We start from the raw sequence: 16,830 nt of genomic DNA, 5'->3' as shown, positions 1-16,830 counted from the left end.
CATGTCGCCCAACCCTGCACTTCCCTGCACCATGACCATGGCCATGGAAACACGTCCTTGGCCCCAGCATGCATACCTTTGAAAAAAAGAGCTACATCTCTTAGAGCAACACCCAATAACCCACCCGCATATATGCACTTGGGTGCTCAGCCTTACGTCTCGCAACTTGTAAACGTAACCGCCAACCGCAACTGTAACTGTAACCGTAAAATTGTGTTGTACGACTTTATGCCCTCCTGACTAAAGGAAGCGGCAGCGATGGCATGTACGACGGTTGCAAGCTGGTTAAGGACGGCGATGTGGTATTTGTAACTATGAACTACCGATTGGGTATCCTGGGCTACCTGGCGCTTCCTGAGCTCCGAGACCCTCAGGCCAATCTAACCGTCGGCAACTGGGGCCTCCTGGTAAGTGCCTTTTTCCCCAACACGCATACACACACGTCGTACATGTCGTACCTGCCGTAATCTATACTACCGTACAAACTCTGCTGTTCGTCTGCAGATCCTCTCATGCATGTACGTATGTTCGTACATACTTACACAACCCCACAGATGTCCTGATACATGTACGGATGTACACGTGTGCTCTTTGTTGTACGGGCTATGTACGGCAGTGTACGGAACGTCGAAATGGCATATTTCTTACCCTATCTCCCCTGTGCGCGCGGTATGATTATATATATTCCCGCAGGACCAGCGCCTGGCGTTGCAGTGGGTGCGTGACAACATCGGCGCTTTCGGCGGTGATCCGAAGAAGGTGGTGTTGTCCGGGGAGAGCGCGGGGGCATACTCCACTTTGCTGCACCTGGTGGCTCCTGGCTCCAAGGGACTGTTCTCCGCGGCCGCGTCCTTCAGCGGGAGCGCGGACGCCATGGCTGTGGATTTCCTGCGTGGTAGGGGGTTGGAGAGAGTGGAGGGGGCTTGGAGGTGGATGGGTGGGTGGGTGGGAGGGAGTGGAAAGTGACCGAACCACTTCATATACACCAGCGGTACATGAGAGCAGAAAGATGAGCCGAGGGAGTCCAGCGCTTTGATGATTCGAACGTGAGGGGGTGAAGGGAGTGGAGGAGTGAGGGGGTGCGGATGTGGATGTGAAATGTGGGATGTGATGTCTGGAATGGCTGGCGTAGTGTAAGAAGAGATCAGCTCCCCTGGCATCTCCCTGAGTACTCTTTGCCTGGTGTTACAGGTGGCTAGGGGTAGCGCTGCCGGACCTGAGGGTGTCGTTGGAGGTTGTTCGGTTCTCCGATGCACACCTCGGCATCTCACCCTCCCGCATTTCCCTCCTTTCGTTCTTCCCCTGCGTGCTCAATCCTCTTCCTTTGCTACCTATTTGCCCATTCCTTAATCTGGTATGCCGTACCGTCCCACTGCTTGCCGTACTCACCCTCCCTAGACGCGTACCGGAAAGGTTCCACCCTGCGTACGACACTCAACTGCTCAAGCTCCAACGCCCTGGCTCGTGGCTATGCCAGTACCGGGGACTGTCTGCGAGCGGTGGATGCGGACACGCTCCTGGCGGTACAGGATGAGATTAGCTCAAGGACTGTAGATGTAAGTTCGGCAGTACAATTGTACGGCAGTACGGCATATGAAGGCATACCTACCAGGATACATAAGCCCCACGCTGTTTGCCGTAGGACGCGTTTTGGTGAAATATCCCGAACAACAGCAAATGAAAAGATAGGGCTATACATACATGACGTGTACGGCATCCCTGTGTTTCGGCTTCCCTAGAATAAGTCGTAGCCAAGAGTAGCCAAACTCACCCTCCCCAAAAAGGTCCCGAACGTTTCTTACGACAATTGTAAAAAAAAGTGAAAAAACGTGAAGAAAACAAGAACACACACGCTCCCTCTCCCCCACCATTTTCCCCCCCCCACCATCCCCAGCTGCGCCAAGCACATCCTCACTCTCCAAGCGCCCCTAACCACCCTACCACTATCACTGCCAATTGTCCCTCCTGCAGTCCTTCATCCCCACCATTGACGGCATCTTCATGCCCAGACATCCCGTGAGGCTCATGCAGCTCGGTGAGCAATGGGTGGGTGAGCAACAGATTCTCTCTTGCTCAAGGAAGGCGCCGAAAGTCCGCCGTACGCACGTGTTTTGTCGATGCTACAGTCGTATGACGCGACACAGGGGGAGGGAGGACAGTATGAAACCCTTAAGTCGACCACCAGGGGGTTTAGGCTGCATTACATGGCGGAAGTTCAATGTCGCCCTCCCTCTCCCCATTTTGTCATAACCGGGGGTTAAAACGCGCGTGTAAGTAGTTTGTCCCCAGACCAGGAAGCCAGTGGTGGGTGGGATCGGGGTAAGACGAACCACTGGTGGGGGTGGGGGTGGGAGTGGGGGGGTGGGCGGTGGCTAGGGCAAGAAGCAGCTGGGCTCCTAGCTAGAGGATAGACATCTCGCCGGCTTAGAAACCTTTACAAGAATCGTTTTGATTATCGTGCATTGAGTGACAGGCAGTCGATACACACGGAGTACCACGGTATCCCTTGCTGTACAACTACTATGTACGGCATGGCACATGTACGGCTGGCTGTCTAGAAGCTAGAACAGAATATGCCAAAGCCTGAATGTGTGTCCGGAAGAGAAGGGAAAGGACTCCTCGTCCCACGTCCTATGTATGTATGTATGTATGTATGTATGTATGTATGTATGTATGTATGTATGTATGTATGTATGTATGTATGTATGTATGTATGTATGTATGTATGTATGTATGTATGTATGTATGTATGTATGTATGTATGTATGTATGTATGTATGTATGTATACATGAGAGTTAAGCTGAGTTATGCACATGTACGGCAGAGTGAGGCTGAGGTCTTTTATTTCTAGTTCACATTACTGAAACCCTTCATCTAGCGAACGTAATCCGAATCACGTGGGCTCTTCTTAATTAGGCAACGCCACCAAGGTTCCAGTGTTACTTGGAGTCAACGCCAACGAGGGAGCTTTGGAGGTTCTTGGTCAAACCCGCGGCTTGGACCCCATTGACGTGGAGGGCTTTTTCACCGTTGTGAACAGCCTGATCCCCATTTCGCCATCCTTCAACGAACGGGTATGTACGGAAACTTAACGGTTAACCGTTTACGGTTACATTGGGTGCCGTACTCTTTCGTTCAATGAACTACACGCCTTCATTGACAAAATGTTAGTAAAAGTAATGTCGTACTGTTACCGTACTGTACGTGCAGCTGTACCAGCAGTACAACGCGGACGAGTACTATGGCGGCAGTTGGCTTCTTTCAGCTATCAATGTGATTACAGGTGTGTATGCGTAGGTACACGACATTGTACGGCACGGATACGGCCATGCGTTACCCTTCGTACACACGCTGTTTTGGGTGTGTGTGGGAGGGCTCTTACCTCCCAAGCGGGGTAAAGGGGTTTCGGGGATCTGAGGGTGACGGTCCCGGTGCGACCCAACCAGCGCAACACGCACAGCCACAGGCATACTGGACGGCACACGACCTTTTCCGATACTGACAACCCTGTATAACATTTTTTTCGCGTGGGGTCGCGTGCTGTCCGTTTGCTGTCCGTTTGCTTCCCGTTTGCTGTCCGTTTGCTGTCCGTTTGCTGCCCGTTTGCTGCCCGTGGTTAGATAAGACATTCAACCCTTCGACTATATTTCCTAAAATCCCTAAGTAAATTCCCTAAGTAAAAATCCTAAGTAAATTGTTGGCAGTGAAGTCCGTCATGCATTCCTGTGCTACTCCCCCCATTCTCCCCTCCTGTCCCTGATCCCCCTGCCTCCTCCTTCGCTCCTGAACCAGATGGCGGCTACCACTGCCCCTCCCGCCGCGTTGCCAAGCTCCTGTCCGCCCAGGGACTCACCGTGCGGTACCACATCCTGCAGGCGTCGAAACCCAACACAGGGTGTCCGCTGTTCGGTGAGCAGTGTGTGTGGGGGGGGGGAGGGGGAGGGGGAGGGGGAGGAGGGAGGGGGAGGGGGAGTGGGAGGGGGGGGGAGGGGGAGGGGTGTAATGGACAGCGAACAGGATGCCTGTGTGTGCATGTTATGTACGGCCACAAAGTAGGACGCCGTACGTACGTACTCTACGTACGGCAGATTGCCTATTCGTCCGGACCTTACGATATGGAGGGTGCATGCGTGTATAAATGCATATGTATGTATGCCCGGCTGCGGTGATGTGACACCGCCTCAGCTTACATGCCCGGGGGGCCCGCTCTCTTACGTCATGCCGTACATGCCGTGAAACCTCAGTGACTACTGGCTTGTTCTTTGGCGAGGAGTTCACCAACTTCATGGATGCGTTCCACTCTTATGTAAGTTCGGGGTTTGGGGCCAATTAATTCCAGGCTCTGCTCTCAGTGTATCACTTCGTGCGTTTGAGGTGGTATGAGCTCTCATATTCTTACATCTCATGTGCATGCACGTGCAGGACATTCCCTTCACCTTCCTAGCGCCGTACCGTTATCCGTTCAACCAGTGTCCCTTCACACCTAACGAGACGCAGCTTGCGTCGTACTTGTCGGGTAAGCGAAGTGCTGATGCCCGATATGTATCCATTTATAAGCATGTACACACATACATGTACATTGCCACGTGCACCCCTGCCGGACCTTTGCCGTACATTTGTCGTACACAGGTATCATCAACGCCATGGCCGCCACTGGTTCTCCCCTGCCGCCGCGCACCAGCTCCCTCACCTCCCGCCTGCTCAAGAACACCCCAAGCTGGAAGCCCTGGACCGCCACCTCGAACCCCGTCATGAACATAGACACGGCTGGACCACGGGTGTTTGAGGCGGCTGACCTGCTGCTGGATGCCAAGTGTCAATTCTGGTGAGGAAACGGTTCCGGTCTTTTAGCACTGTAAAACTTCCTACTTGCCCTATACGTACTTGGAAACTTGTTTTGTTTCGTACATACACACCACCATCGAGCACCAAAGCCTTTCTCTAACGTTTCTCCATTCCTTCTTCTTACCCTTATTATTACTATTATTATTTTATTATTATTATTTTATTATTATTTCATTATTACTTTATTATTATTGCCTTCCCCTGCGATGGCACACCCGAGTTCATTACTATCTGATTGTGCTGCTGGCGGTTTTGTTACCTGCCCTCCAGGACAAGAGGGCAGGTCTCCTCCTGTCCGGACCTGTCCAGAGACATTTCCACCGCCGCCTGCCGTCTTCATCTATCTGCTTGCCTGTTTTGGACACTCAGCCTGTTTGGCCAATAATATACCCGACCCCCCCCCGCAACATGGTCAAGTTGCCGCCACAGTGAATATACATACTTACATACACACATAGATACATACAGAGCTGTGTAATTTTATCTGTGCCTTTACCTTAACTGTTTGCGACGACTCTCTTACCTCTGCAGGGACGACCTCCTGAACGCGGACATAACCGCGGGCACTGCCTTCCACAGCTGAAGAAGTAAATACCGCACGTAAGGATAGATCTTTCACTTTTGCTGGAATTGTGGGCTCGCGATTAATAATAATGATCAAACACGTGCCACCAGGCCGCGGTAGGTGTGCAACGGCACGAGGCATATCCACCAGCCGCGGTCCAAAGCTGTCCCTAGCTCGCAGCAGTGTCTGGTGTCCCGTCGAGCCTGTTGGATATCGCCGCGGATTGCCTCCCCGAGCTTACCTAGCTGCTAAGGCTGATCCAATCTCCATACCTTTTAAATAGATCATAACCTGCTGTCGATATAGCAGGAAATGTAAAAATTTCATCCTCCTCCTCCTCCTCCTCCTCCTCCTCACCTGGATGAACCGCGTTGAAGCATCTTGGAGAAGTAGGATGTCTGAAAAATCGCTGTAATTTAATCCTCCCGGAGGGGGCGAGCGGGGTTTTCTCGGTTTGTTAGTCTGTTTGCTGTTGTGCCGCATCTTTAACAAGTAGCTGGCGTGTTTTATTACAGTTCACCTTTTTGAAGCAAAAGGGCGTCGAAGCAGCAGCAATGTTGCGATTCCGATGATGGGCAGCGAGGGCCAAGGTCATGCTGGTGATGTTGGTGATGCTGCTCCTGCAAACACGTGGTGATGATGGCGGTGGTAGTCATGTTGGTGGTGGTGGTGCTGCTGCCGCTGCGTATTGGTACATTAACTTCTGACCGTTATTATCTCTCCGCTAACCTCTATCCGCAGTCCGCAGTCCTTACTGCTAAATCCGCAATGAAGTCGCGACAGCAAGTGTTGTGCTCTTCGGATGAACTATAACAACAGCATATAAGCTGTCGAAAACTTGCAAACCATGTCGATGCGTTTTTTGAAGCTCCCGAATTTCGTTTTTTTCGAAGCTTTCCCTCTTTGGCTGCGTGCCGTGCTCTGCAGATCGGGCAAGTTAGGAACTAATGCTTCCTCCAGACGCCAACTGGAGCCAGTTCCTTTCACTTTCGCTGAGGCAGTGTTTTCGTTCGGCGGACAGGGTTCGGGGTCTTAATATACAATATATATTATTGTTGTATTATTCATAAAATTGCGGCGCCGTCCAGTGCTCACGCGCACGGCCAAGAATCTAGTCGCTCCCGTCTGCACATAACGACCCTTGGTCGCGTTCAGGACATACTTTCCATATGCATCGGCCTAATGAAGCCGTACCGTACCGTACCGTGCCGTACATGGGGTCTTCACACAAACATGCTTGCTTGCTTTTACAACATACGTTTCTGCTGCAACAACAGATAGACGCTTGAAACACCAGACGCAATGTTCGCGCGGGAAATGCACAGGAACCCTTCTTACAAAGCTAAGCGTGCACGTGCTTGTGTCTCGAGATGAACTTGAACTCTCGGGCAAGGCGGCATGCGCGGTTCTTTCAGTTATCCTTGGCTATGTATGTATAGCCTGGTGCACAATGTTGCTAGTGTCCTTGCGAGGCAACGGTTTCTGTTACTTGGGAGGCCAAGCACGTCGCGCTGCACCTCGCCCTGAAGCGGACGAGGGAGGATGATCATGACCTCCCGCGTACCCGCATCAATTCCAATACAACGTCCATGGCCCCCCGGCTTTTACGGACACACCTGCACCTGTGTGCGGAACTTGTAACTTGCAACTTGTTACTGTGTGTTACATTCTGGTAGTGACGTGGACATGTTTTGTTTGGTGCCGTACGAAAGAGGTGTGTGCTTTCACGCGTCTACAGAAAGTGCATTAGAAGAAACCGCAACTTGTGCCTCTCTTGCCGAATGCCAACTGCTTAGAATGGCGCGTATTTAAACGAGGCTCTACTTCCAAGTCATGGTAATAGCTACAGTAATACTGAATTGCCGTGCCGCTTTCCGGGGCAACTGAATGGCCGTACGTGCACGTAAACGGACGCCATTGCGCTGAAGCTTCATGAAGATCCCAGCAGTTCTTCTTCACCGTAGCACACAACCAATCCGCATTGGTGTGACTTCACGACGAGGTGACGAGGTGTGCATAGGTGATGCGAATAGAATGCGGCAGAACAGCATGACAAACACAAAAATGATAAGAGTGACACGGATGTTTGAAGCAGTAGGAGTGCCGGGATAACAATGGAAGTTGGTCGAATGACAGCGAAAAAAAGGACAACAGTAATCAACGGCGACACATCAACGAAGTGAGCTCACCATTACTTCACCCACTTCTCTACGATTGTTGGTACAATGTTGCCCATCTCCCAGTCAACACAGAAGTAATCCCCTATCAGTATGTAGCACACATACTCCCCTGCTGCCCATGGGGGGTGGGGCGCGATGATTGCTCAGTTTTGCAACTAGGATGGCCGCAACACTCCTTGGAGCGATTGGCAGTGGCATGCTTCACATGACATGCATATTCAGCAGCTACATGCACACCTCGTAAAATTGCGGGCATTAGCCCTACATAGGCACGGGTTACAAGTGCCCCAGCAATTCAAATGTCAGGCTGGAAAGGCTGTGCAACATACTTGCAAGACTCACAAATGCCGTCAGCCTACAACCCACACAGAGAAAGGCAACTAACTACACAACATGAATGCAGCACTATCAGAAAAAAGACCTTCCAGGCCTACTGAACAACCTAAGCTACAACCATGCCACAGACATACATAAGGATTGCACGTGTCCCAACGTGTCCCCAGGTTGCAATTGCAACAAACACCACAGACACTGATACTATCACCACTATGATGCCTGCAGCAGCTGACACCATGTCCCCTATCTACCCATCCCTCACCCCATGCTGTCTGCAAACACCAAATGGCCGCAGTGCTCCAAACACTGGCACCAACCTGCAATCTGCAAGGCACCATACTGCAGTTATATTGAGACACCAGTCCACTTACGCTGCTGCTACAGAACAATATCCGCCCCATCAGCTCAGAAAACACGACGCAGCTGCATGGAGCTGTAGCCCGCGCACCAGGACCTCTTCAGCAACAGAGCGTGTGTGTACAGCGGTGCAGCCCGCTGCTGCATGCAGTTTATTTTCACTACTCGCTGAGTCGTCTTCGCCACGCGTGATCCTGGAGTCCGCTTCAGATCGGCCACCTTGAAGGTCTGGAAGCTGCTTGCGGGCACAATGTAATCAAGGTAGTACACGTCCCGGGGAGGCAGGCACTGCAGGTGCCGCTCTAGGATTTCCTCATCGACGGCCTTGCGCTTCTTGCTGACTGTTATCTGCAGCAGCCTGTCTGGCAGGACACAGGCATCAATGCATGGGTGGCGGCCATGCGACGGTTGCAGGTAGGCAGGCGCCGTGCGCGATTCCACTGCCTCCCTGAAGTGAACATCAATGTCCTCCGGTTTGTCTGCCACCAGAAACTGCACCTGCTCGAGCGGCTTCTGGGTCATCACCATCGATTTCCCGCCAGTAGCTGCGGTAACCGCCATTTCCCTCTCCTCACGGACGGCCTTCCGGGGCCGGCCCTGCTTCCCCGTGCGGGGGACACTGCTAGGAACGCTCAGGACCTTGTACTCAAACTTGCCACCCTTGATAAAAGCCTGGTGGGCGTAGGGCTCCCAAAATAGGCCGCTGAAGCCACCTTCATCCGACATGTAATATGCCAGCTCCGCACCAAGGCCCTTTGCTCTGACCTGCTGGGTAAACAAGCTGCCGACATGGGGAGTGGCAAAGCAGTACTCGAGCTGGCTGAATGTGCTGCGGTCCCCATCCTGGTGCACGATGTGGTGGCTGGCCTCCGGGGCGGCATCGTAGGCGCCTAGAGCACTAACCACCTGCGGGTGCACGAGAGAAATTACATTGATGAAGGGAGGGGCATAAGTCCAATGCAAGGCCAGGTGCACAGTATTCAACAGTGAGGCCCTTGTAAAGGGGGTAGCCCCCATATCCTGATGCATAATGTAGCGCACTACATAGCTGTTCTGCCGATGCAGTACTGCTTCACCACACACATTGACATAAGGCGGCAGTCATCTCTCGTTCATTCATTGACAGTAACACATTGCATGCTGCTAAGAGTGGAGGTTTGACCACACAAAACCAAACGCACTTCCCCCCCTCCATACCATCTTCGAAGTCATCATTGCATGTGTATCCCCACCCGTCCAGCATATCACCTGTTCGAGGCTTGTGGAGGCGAGTGCGCTCTTGACGACTGCATCATCTGGCTGATTGTAACCCGGTCGTGATGGCAACTCCAGCACCAGCCGCGGCACGCCACCGCAGTACATATCGAAGCGGCGCCTCACACGTTCCAGGGGTAGCTGCAATGGACATGGCAAGGCTTTGATCACCAGTGGCGGACAGCAGCCCGACCACATTATATCATACTAACAATCATCACGGCACTCAGGCTGCACACCTTTTGGATGCCGCTATGCAGGCACTGCCAGCACGCCTCAATCTCAGCCCACGTCCACAGCGGCATGGTGAGTGTGATGTCATCGCGCCCCTTAACCCACTCCTGTACATGGAACCGCCAATCAGCCCGCACGGCATTGGTCACGTGTGGGGGAAGTCCAGGCGTCCAAGGCCATGCTCGTACACACCTTATAAATGGAGCGATTGGGAGAACAGATCATTATGGTGTGAGCCGCGACGTTCGGCGGCATGATGCCGTCAGTAAAGAACCTGCAGCATCAATCGTGGGCATTTCATAATTCAGCCCCAGATGACATTATCAGGGAGGCCGACTGCATTGCCGTACATGTCCTAACCCGACCAAAACCATACACGGCTCAATTATTGACATGTAACATGCTGTCTTCCTGACCATGTTGGTCATCAGGCCTCCCCATTCACCAACACCACGGAATCTATGGGCAGCAGGATCAAGGCACGCACATTGAAGCTGATGCTGACAATCAGTTGCGTTGGTTTCAACAGAGCACACATGAGGGGTAGCCAACATGTGTAACACCCGTTGTGCTTTCCTTGCCTGGCACCGCACAAATACACATCCACCTGGCAGAGCTCTTCATCCACAACGTTGACAATTGCGCGCCTAAGCCCTAATCTGCAGCCCCGGCATGCCAATGCATTCACCAGCGATATTGTGCGCGGAAGAGCACTTCACCTACACGTGCTGAAGAGGCCTCCAGCTGCGTTGCTTGCCATGCATGCTCCCTCCGAAGGCCTTTTCCCTTCAAGTCGTACCCTTACGCTATCTTCCTACCCCCCCAATATGAAGCTATGCAAAGCCGGCACTTACCAGGTTGACTCCTGCTCAAGTTCCTCCATGAAGCTGTCGACATCACCAATGTAAGCCTTGCCAGCCTTGAAGAGGACACATCGCCGCATGTTGAATTTGTGAGACTGCCAGACGATTGATGGGGGGTCCTTCAGCTGTAGCAGGCTGTACACTGCGTACCAGACAAACCAAGACTTGCCAGTACCAGGGACGCCAGTCAGGAGCCATGCCTCCTGCTGCTGAAGCAACTCGAAAAGGGTGGGAAAAACGTCGCGGACAATGAGGGCATGGTGGCATCGCTTGAGGTCATCTGGAAAGAATGTGTTGGAGTCGAACGACAGCAGGGACATGCCGCCGCCGATGTCCTTGACCTCAGCGTTCTGCAGCGCCTGGATGAAGGCTGCCAGGGTAGCATTGTAGACGAACCCTGCACACACAGAGCGTATAGGATAATATTTTTTCTTGTACGTTTAAATGGCATCTACCTATTTCGAACAGCCTTTGGCTAGCCCTTGGGCCTTCGGCTCGTTTGCCCCGTGGTGCCATTATACACCTTTGGAGAGTATCGCAACACCAGACGGTGTTAGCATAACACAACCACACAACCACAGACACACATAGTGCCATCAGGATTGCGATCGCGCAAGGAGGAGGACGAAGAGGCGTACATAGGCAGAGCAAATTGGGGACCGCCGCCAGCGAGAAGCCGCCAGTGAAGCCAATAAATATTCCTATCAAAAGGTCCAGGCACTTACCGCCGCTCCGGATCCAAGACCAGAGCATATATGCTATGTGAGGTGACGTAGTAACAACGACCGGTATGTCGTCGTTAGTCATGGGAGCCCAGGAAATACCCTAAAAATGTAATATGACTAAAAAGAGACAGCATGTGTGCATGTACCAAGGAATTACAACCCCTGTGTTTGTTTTTCCCCCAGCAAAATGATTTGCACCTCACGCAGGTGCACCTGTCTGGGTGTACCTCCCCTCCAAGAGGAAGGAAAGGCGTCAGCTGTGTGTCACTCAAGACATACACTACAACAATCGAATAACAAGCGTTGTTCCTACGTACAGCAGGTGTTTCTATCGCGAACACAAACAAGCAAACAGCGGTGCTCGTCGGGAGCCCAGTCACAGGCCCAGCCGCAGCAAAATGACGAACCCGAGAAACTCCCAACCCAGTCTAGGAACACCGTTCTATAGAGGAGCGGCTGTGACTTGCTGTCACGACACAAGCAGTAGCTATGCCTTGTAGACGTCTGCAGATCACAGCAAGACCTCTCTTGCATGCTATTGGTAATGATACCGGCTAAAGGACCGAAATCCTCGCTTATGCAGAAAACTTTTCCTGACACCCTATTTGACACAGTCCACAGGCGGTCAGTTCAGATGTACCAAAAGACAACCGGCGTCATGACCGACCTCACTCAATGTGAGCACAGCAGCATTAAATTGATGTCCTGGAAGCAAGAGCAAGCACTAGTAGCTGGAGTCTACACAATATGGGCCCCTCTGCAAAGTATGACCTAGTTGGTGGCACAGGGATGTACCTAAGGCCTGCCGAATACTGGGGCGGAACATAATGTCTCGTCGATCATGCCAGCCAAAATTTTGACGAAAAGCCCAAACAGCTCAGGGGGAAACCCTGAACACACACCTGGTGGGTGGGTGTTGCCATGTAACCAGCTCGTGGCTTGGCTGTTTGGTAGTGGCATGATACACACACGTGCAATGGGAGAGAAATGGCTGAAGGCGGTGTGCGGGTCTGTGCTAAGTGCCACAATCCCGAGAAAAGACCTGTGTAAGTATTGGAGTGCAAAGCTTTTTAAGCAGCCCCTCACTCGAACGAAACGCAGGGTACGACGACCAGAATAAATACTCCGTACAACTGTGTGAAGGCCACGGCGGCCTGCACAAAGGCCAGCTCTCAAAACCCAGGAGTGCGGGCTTTAAGTGTATGTGCGCAAAAGATGCAGGCATGCGAAATTCAAGAGCCTTCAAGAGCCAGGAGTGCTGGTGGGATACACATATGCGTGTGGAAATTTCGCGGGCGTGCAGTGACGGACGCCAGATTGGCTGCTGTGAGAACCGGCCAGCGGGTTGCCCCCGCTACTGGGAAACACCACAGCATGAAGTCGAGCGGGCGCGTCCGCATATCCCTTGGCATGCAGGAGTCCACTGAACGAGGGAACTGCTTAATGGCGAATTAAATAAATGCGAAAACAAAGAAAGTATAACACATTTATAAAAGATAAACACCAACATAAAGGAAAGCTCGTGGCGACACGGGAAGCAAGGGGCAATGTTAATTAATAAAAAAAGGAAGCTTTCAATTGAGAAAAAAGAAACAAGGACTTCGCTAGCTTGGCTTGCTGAGAGGGTCGGCGACAGGGTCGCAAAGAGCTGCCTTCATAAGCAGCGGGCATGGGCAACGTACACCGCATTGCCGGCAAGGGTGGTGTTGGCCTTCATCCGACCCGAGTGGAGCCCTGCAAGGTCGCGCGGTTCACCAAGCGGCATTAAACCTGGGCACATGCAGCTGCACGGCAGGCTGATGATAGCAGTGCATGATGATAGCTCTTATCAAGACGCACAACGGTTGCTGAATGTTGCTGGCTTCCAACCACCCACATAACACTTCCACATATGCACACACGTGTGCACACTACCATTCTCCGTCGTGCACGTTGTGCACGGCAAGCCACTTTCGCCACCGTACGGCATCACCCTATGAAGCCGCAATGACCGCGGCCAGCTGCTTCACCAGAAAACCTCGATGATTTCACAACGGCAATCAGACAGGAATTCGTTCAGATTCACACTTAATGGCCCTGTTGACACTGCATAAAATTTCAGCCTCACAAGTTTCAGAAGCGGTCTCTTTTTAATATAATGTTTTCTAAAACTGTGTACACTGAACTAGCGTTTTAAAGTACAACATGCGCGTCTCAATCGTATGCAATCGTGGCGGGCTTGGATCCATAAACGGGTGCGGTTCATATACATCAAGATCTCACCTTGCAGTTTATCCTCAAGGTTCTTCCGGCAGGCCCTCAATTCTGCGAGGGCCTGGACCATCTGACTGTACTCGAGATTGAGGATTTTGTCCTCGGGGTGCTTGTGGAGCTGCTTGACCACTTCCCCCAGCTTCGCATTCTCGTCATCAATCTCACCATTTAGTCGCTGCAGCTGCTCCTTAATGGCTTCCATGGCTGCTGAGGAGGGACAACGATTGTGAGCTTAACATTAGCAAATGGTATTGCAATTGAGAGAACTCTGCAGTTATTTAAGCAGCCCCTCGCAGAAATGTGTCCGGTCGTACTGTGCCGAATAAACGGGATGTACATCGTCCAAAAAAGCCAGGAGCGAATTTTGCCGCGCGGATGCGCGCGTGCGATTTACAAAATGCGCCTGTACAAGTGTATATAAATTTTCTTGGCGAAAAAGGCCGAGGTGCGCCAGCGCGTTGCGCAGGTGGGCATGCTGGCCACAGCCGCACGCGGCATGCAGGCCGGAAATGTGGGTGGCTCCTTTGCCGTAATTGAAAGAACTGAAATCATACAACTTAGATTGCAAGGCTGGGCTCATGGCACGGCCGCGGGAAGAGGAAGCGTTGGGCGAAGCGACACTTTTGTGCAAGCAAAAGGTCGCGTTTTTGGTAGCGCAACGTATACAGCACTTTGTTCAGAGTAAAGTCAAATTACAAAGTTGCGCAAAGTATAACATACATAAACTTAATTAAACACAAGAACAGATAAGACGTTTAGAGCCTTGTCGGTGACATGGACGCCGCTGTTGGCTTGGAACAGCTATTTAATTGCTGTGCATAGGGACGTGCCCGCGTTAGCCGTGTTGCAACAGCTCAGGATGGATTTCAGCCAGCAACATCCTCAAGAGCTGCTGCACAACCACCGGGAATGTCTTCAGTTGGGCACGTGTAGGTTTGGTCGGCGGGGTCGAGCATCGTACGCATTGCGCACAGAAAACGAGGTGCAGCGTCTCTGTAACGTCGCCAACATATCCGGTACGCGGTGGCAGGCTTGCCGAGCACGAAATGAAGGGGGGGTCGCATCTCACCATTCAACTAAGCATGCATGTGCTCGGTTGAATGCTCGGTAGCGTGCGAGTTTACCCCTATCAGGATGTTTGTTTGCATATCCCTCCAAGCGAGAGGGCTTGGACCTATGCCGATGTTCGTTCCAAGAAGTGAACTGAGAACTGATGCTACGGTGAAAGGTATGCACGTAATTTCGCCCGTGCGCCAAACGCCCTGTAACTCGCTTACGCTAATCTCACATTCCAATATGCCACTGCACTTTCCTCTCCAGCCTGGCCCCATTCTCTTCCTCGCAAACATACTTGGGCACCTTACAATCCAACACCATACGTGCTTTGGAAACGCGGGCAGCTGCTTCACAAGGACCCCCCCTATTTGCTAGGTAGTGAGTTGCTGTTGGATTGTTAAGCAGCCCTGTCTTTGGGGCGTCTTGTACGAAGGGTTTATTCGGCACAGTACGACCGGACACATTTGTGCGAGGGGCTGCTTAATCATTGTGCGAGGGGCTGCTTAAACTGTTTTTCCTTAGGATTTTAGTACGTTTCATGGAATGCTGGAGACCCGCTGAAGCGAATCTGAAAGGGCGCCACCACAGCTGCTTGTGCGATGCAACATGCAAGTGCAACCAGCTCAGATGACACACAAAGGATGAGCTGGCTCAATTCGAAATCGCAAAGACTACATCAAAACGTTCTTTATAAATTTCGCTGGTTGAAACCGCAAGGCGGCCCGTGCACCCGCGCACTGAAACTCCTTTAGTTCTATACGCATTTTCACATATCCGCTTATCAACATTGTAAAATTGTCGGACAATCAAACTGAATCTCTTAGTTACATTGACAGCGACGACTCATGGCTTCTCGAACTAATTGGCGCCAAGAAACAAACCAGTATCCAACCTGGGGCTCTTGAAAGAGTCGAGTTGGGAAAAAATCACCTCCTTCTTCCCCCATCTCCTCCCCCATCTTCTCCCCCCTCCCCACTTTCAGGGTGATTATCCGCAGCGCCAACAAGAGCACTGACACTGACCTGCTGGGTCATGATGCCTGGGTGGCGAGAGTGGAACACAGACTAGACGAATGTCTTAGTGTAATTGAATTTCATTCTGGAAGCTTGCGGCATTTGCGACTGAGCGAGCCCAGGATTCGAGACTCTTATCCTGTAAAGCTCCGTGACATTTGGACAAGCTCGTCGTGTGCGATTGTGGCAGAGTCTTCTAGCTCTGCGCATGCTGTGGCCCGCACAGGCTACCAGAGTTTCGGCAGTCTTTTTGGGGCGAGGCCCCCCGAATGGCGCTTCGCGCGGGGGGGGCCAAGCCCCCGGTGTTCACTGCTGCAATCAGTCAGTCTGTCTGTCATGTCTTGCTCGCCAAAAGTAACGTTCAAAAGCTACATCAACTCTTTATCGATTGGCCAAAGGAGAAAATTCAGAGAAACCAGAGCGCGAAGATAGCTTTCCATGGCTTCAAGTTTGACTTCCCCTCACCTCGCAGCCCTAAGCAGAATGCGGTTGTTACAGTGGACCCCGCACTCTGGGAACCGGTCTCCCTTCGATTTCCCGGGAATACCTTCGTTGGGAGTTCGTTTTTTGTTCATTCCGTGCTTATTTCGGAATAAGGGCTGAGGGGCCTTCAGGACATATCGAAGGAGTTCGGCTGAAGTGGGCACTTTGCATGCAAAAGCCTCCTAATATCGCCATGCCAGGGATTGTTTTACTTACTTATGACTGTATGCATCCTCCAAACGTAAATTTTCGTTCATTCTGAGCTCATCCCAAAATGAAGGGCTGAGGGGCCTTCAGAACATATCGAAGGGGTTTGGCTGAAGTGGTCGGATTCCTTTGTAGAAGCCTTCTGACATTGTCATGGTTTTAGTGAGAACACGACTTTGCACAAATCCACACAGCATCTGTTCATTAGTCTGGCAGGCTGTTGAAGATGTAATAATATCTAATAAAGATGGCCCCTCCAGTTACCTCTGCGACGGCCGACTGTATGCGATCTCGCAATTTGAAATTTCGTGCGCCGGGGCAGGGCCGGCGCCGGGGATGGTGATGGTAGAAGGGGCGACGGCGGGTGGCACAGTTGACGGCAGGGTTGGTGACGGTGGCTCAGGCAGCGCTGGGGTTGGCAGCGGTTGCAGGGGCGACGGCGGGGACGGTGATGTTGA

The 16,830-nt window shown here is 52.0% G+C and overlaps 2 protein-coding genes across 2 annotated transcripts; one reads left to right on the top strand and one right to left on the bottom strand.

The window, feature by feature from the left end:
- Positions 1–314: 314 nt before the first annotated feature.
- On the top strand, positions 315–6,844 carry VOLCADRAFT_102615 (uncharacterized protein; the record flags this gene model as incomplete). The annotated part of the gene is made up of 12 exons (XM_002945960.1): positions 315–407; positions 694–895; positions 1,399–1,556; positions 1,972–2,035; positions 2,918–3,075; positions 3,212–3,284; positions 3,794–3,910; positions 4,246–4,307; positions 4,424–4,517; positions 4,631–4,826; positions 5,378–5,739; positions 5,765–6,844. The coding sequence occupies 11 exons, from the start codon at positions 315–317 to the stop codon at positions 5,427–5,429; spliced, it is 1,269 nt and encodes a 422-aa protein (XP_002946006.1). The 3' UTR covers positions 5,430–5,739; positions 5,765–6,844.
- A 1,488-nt stretch (positions 6,845–8,332) lies between these two features.
- Positions 8,333–13,815, bottom strand: VOLCADRAFT_85820 (uncharacterized protein; the record flags this gene model as incomplete). The annotated part of the gene is made up of 7 exons (XM_002945596.1): positions 8,333–9,190; positions 9,533–9,679; positions 9,778–9,879; positions 9,965–10,046; positions 10,627–10,985; positions 12,263–12,303; positions 13,623–13,815. 7 exons carry the CDS (start codon positions 13,813–13,815, stop codon positions 8,333–8,335), a joined length of 1,782 nt encoding a protein of 593 aa, XP_002945642.1.
- Positions 13,816–16,830: the final 3,015 nt, after the last annotated feature.

The sequence above is a fragment of the Volvox carteri genome (assembly GCF_000143455.1).
Source record: "Volvox carteri f. nagariensis unplaced genomic scaffold VOLCAscaffold_1, whole genome shotgun sequence".
Classification (NCBI taxonomy): domain Eukaryota; kingdom Viridiplantae; phylum Chlorophyta; class Chlorophyceae; order Chlamydomonadales; family Volvocaceae; genus Volvox; species Volvox carteri.
The sequence above is the reverse complement of the archived record's forward strand: the minus strand, read 5'-3'. Positions and strand labels throughout refer to the sequence as shown.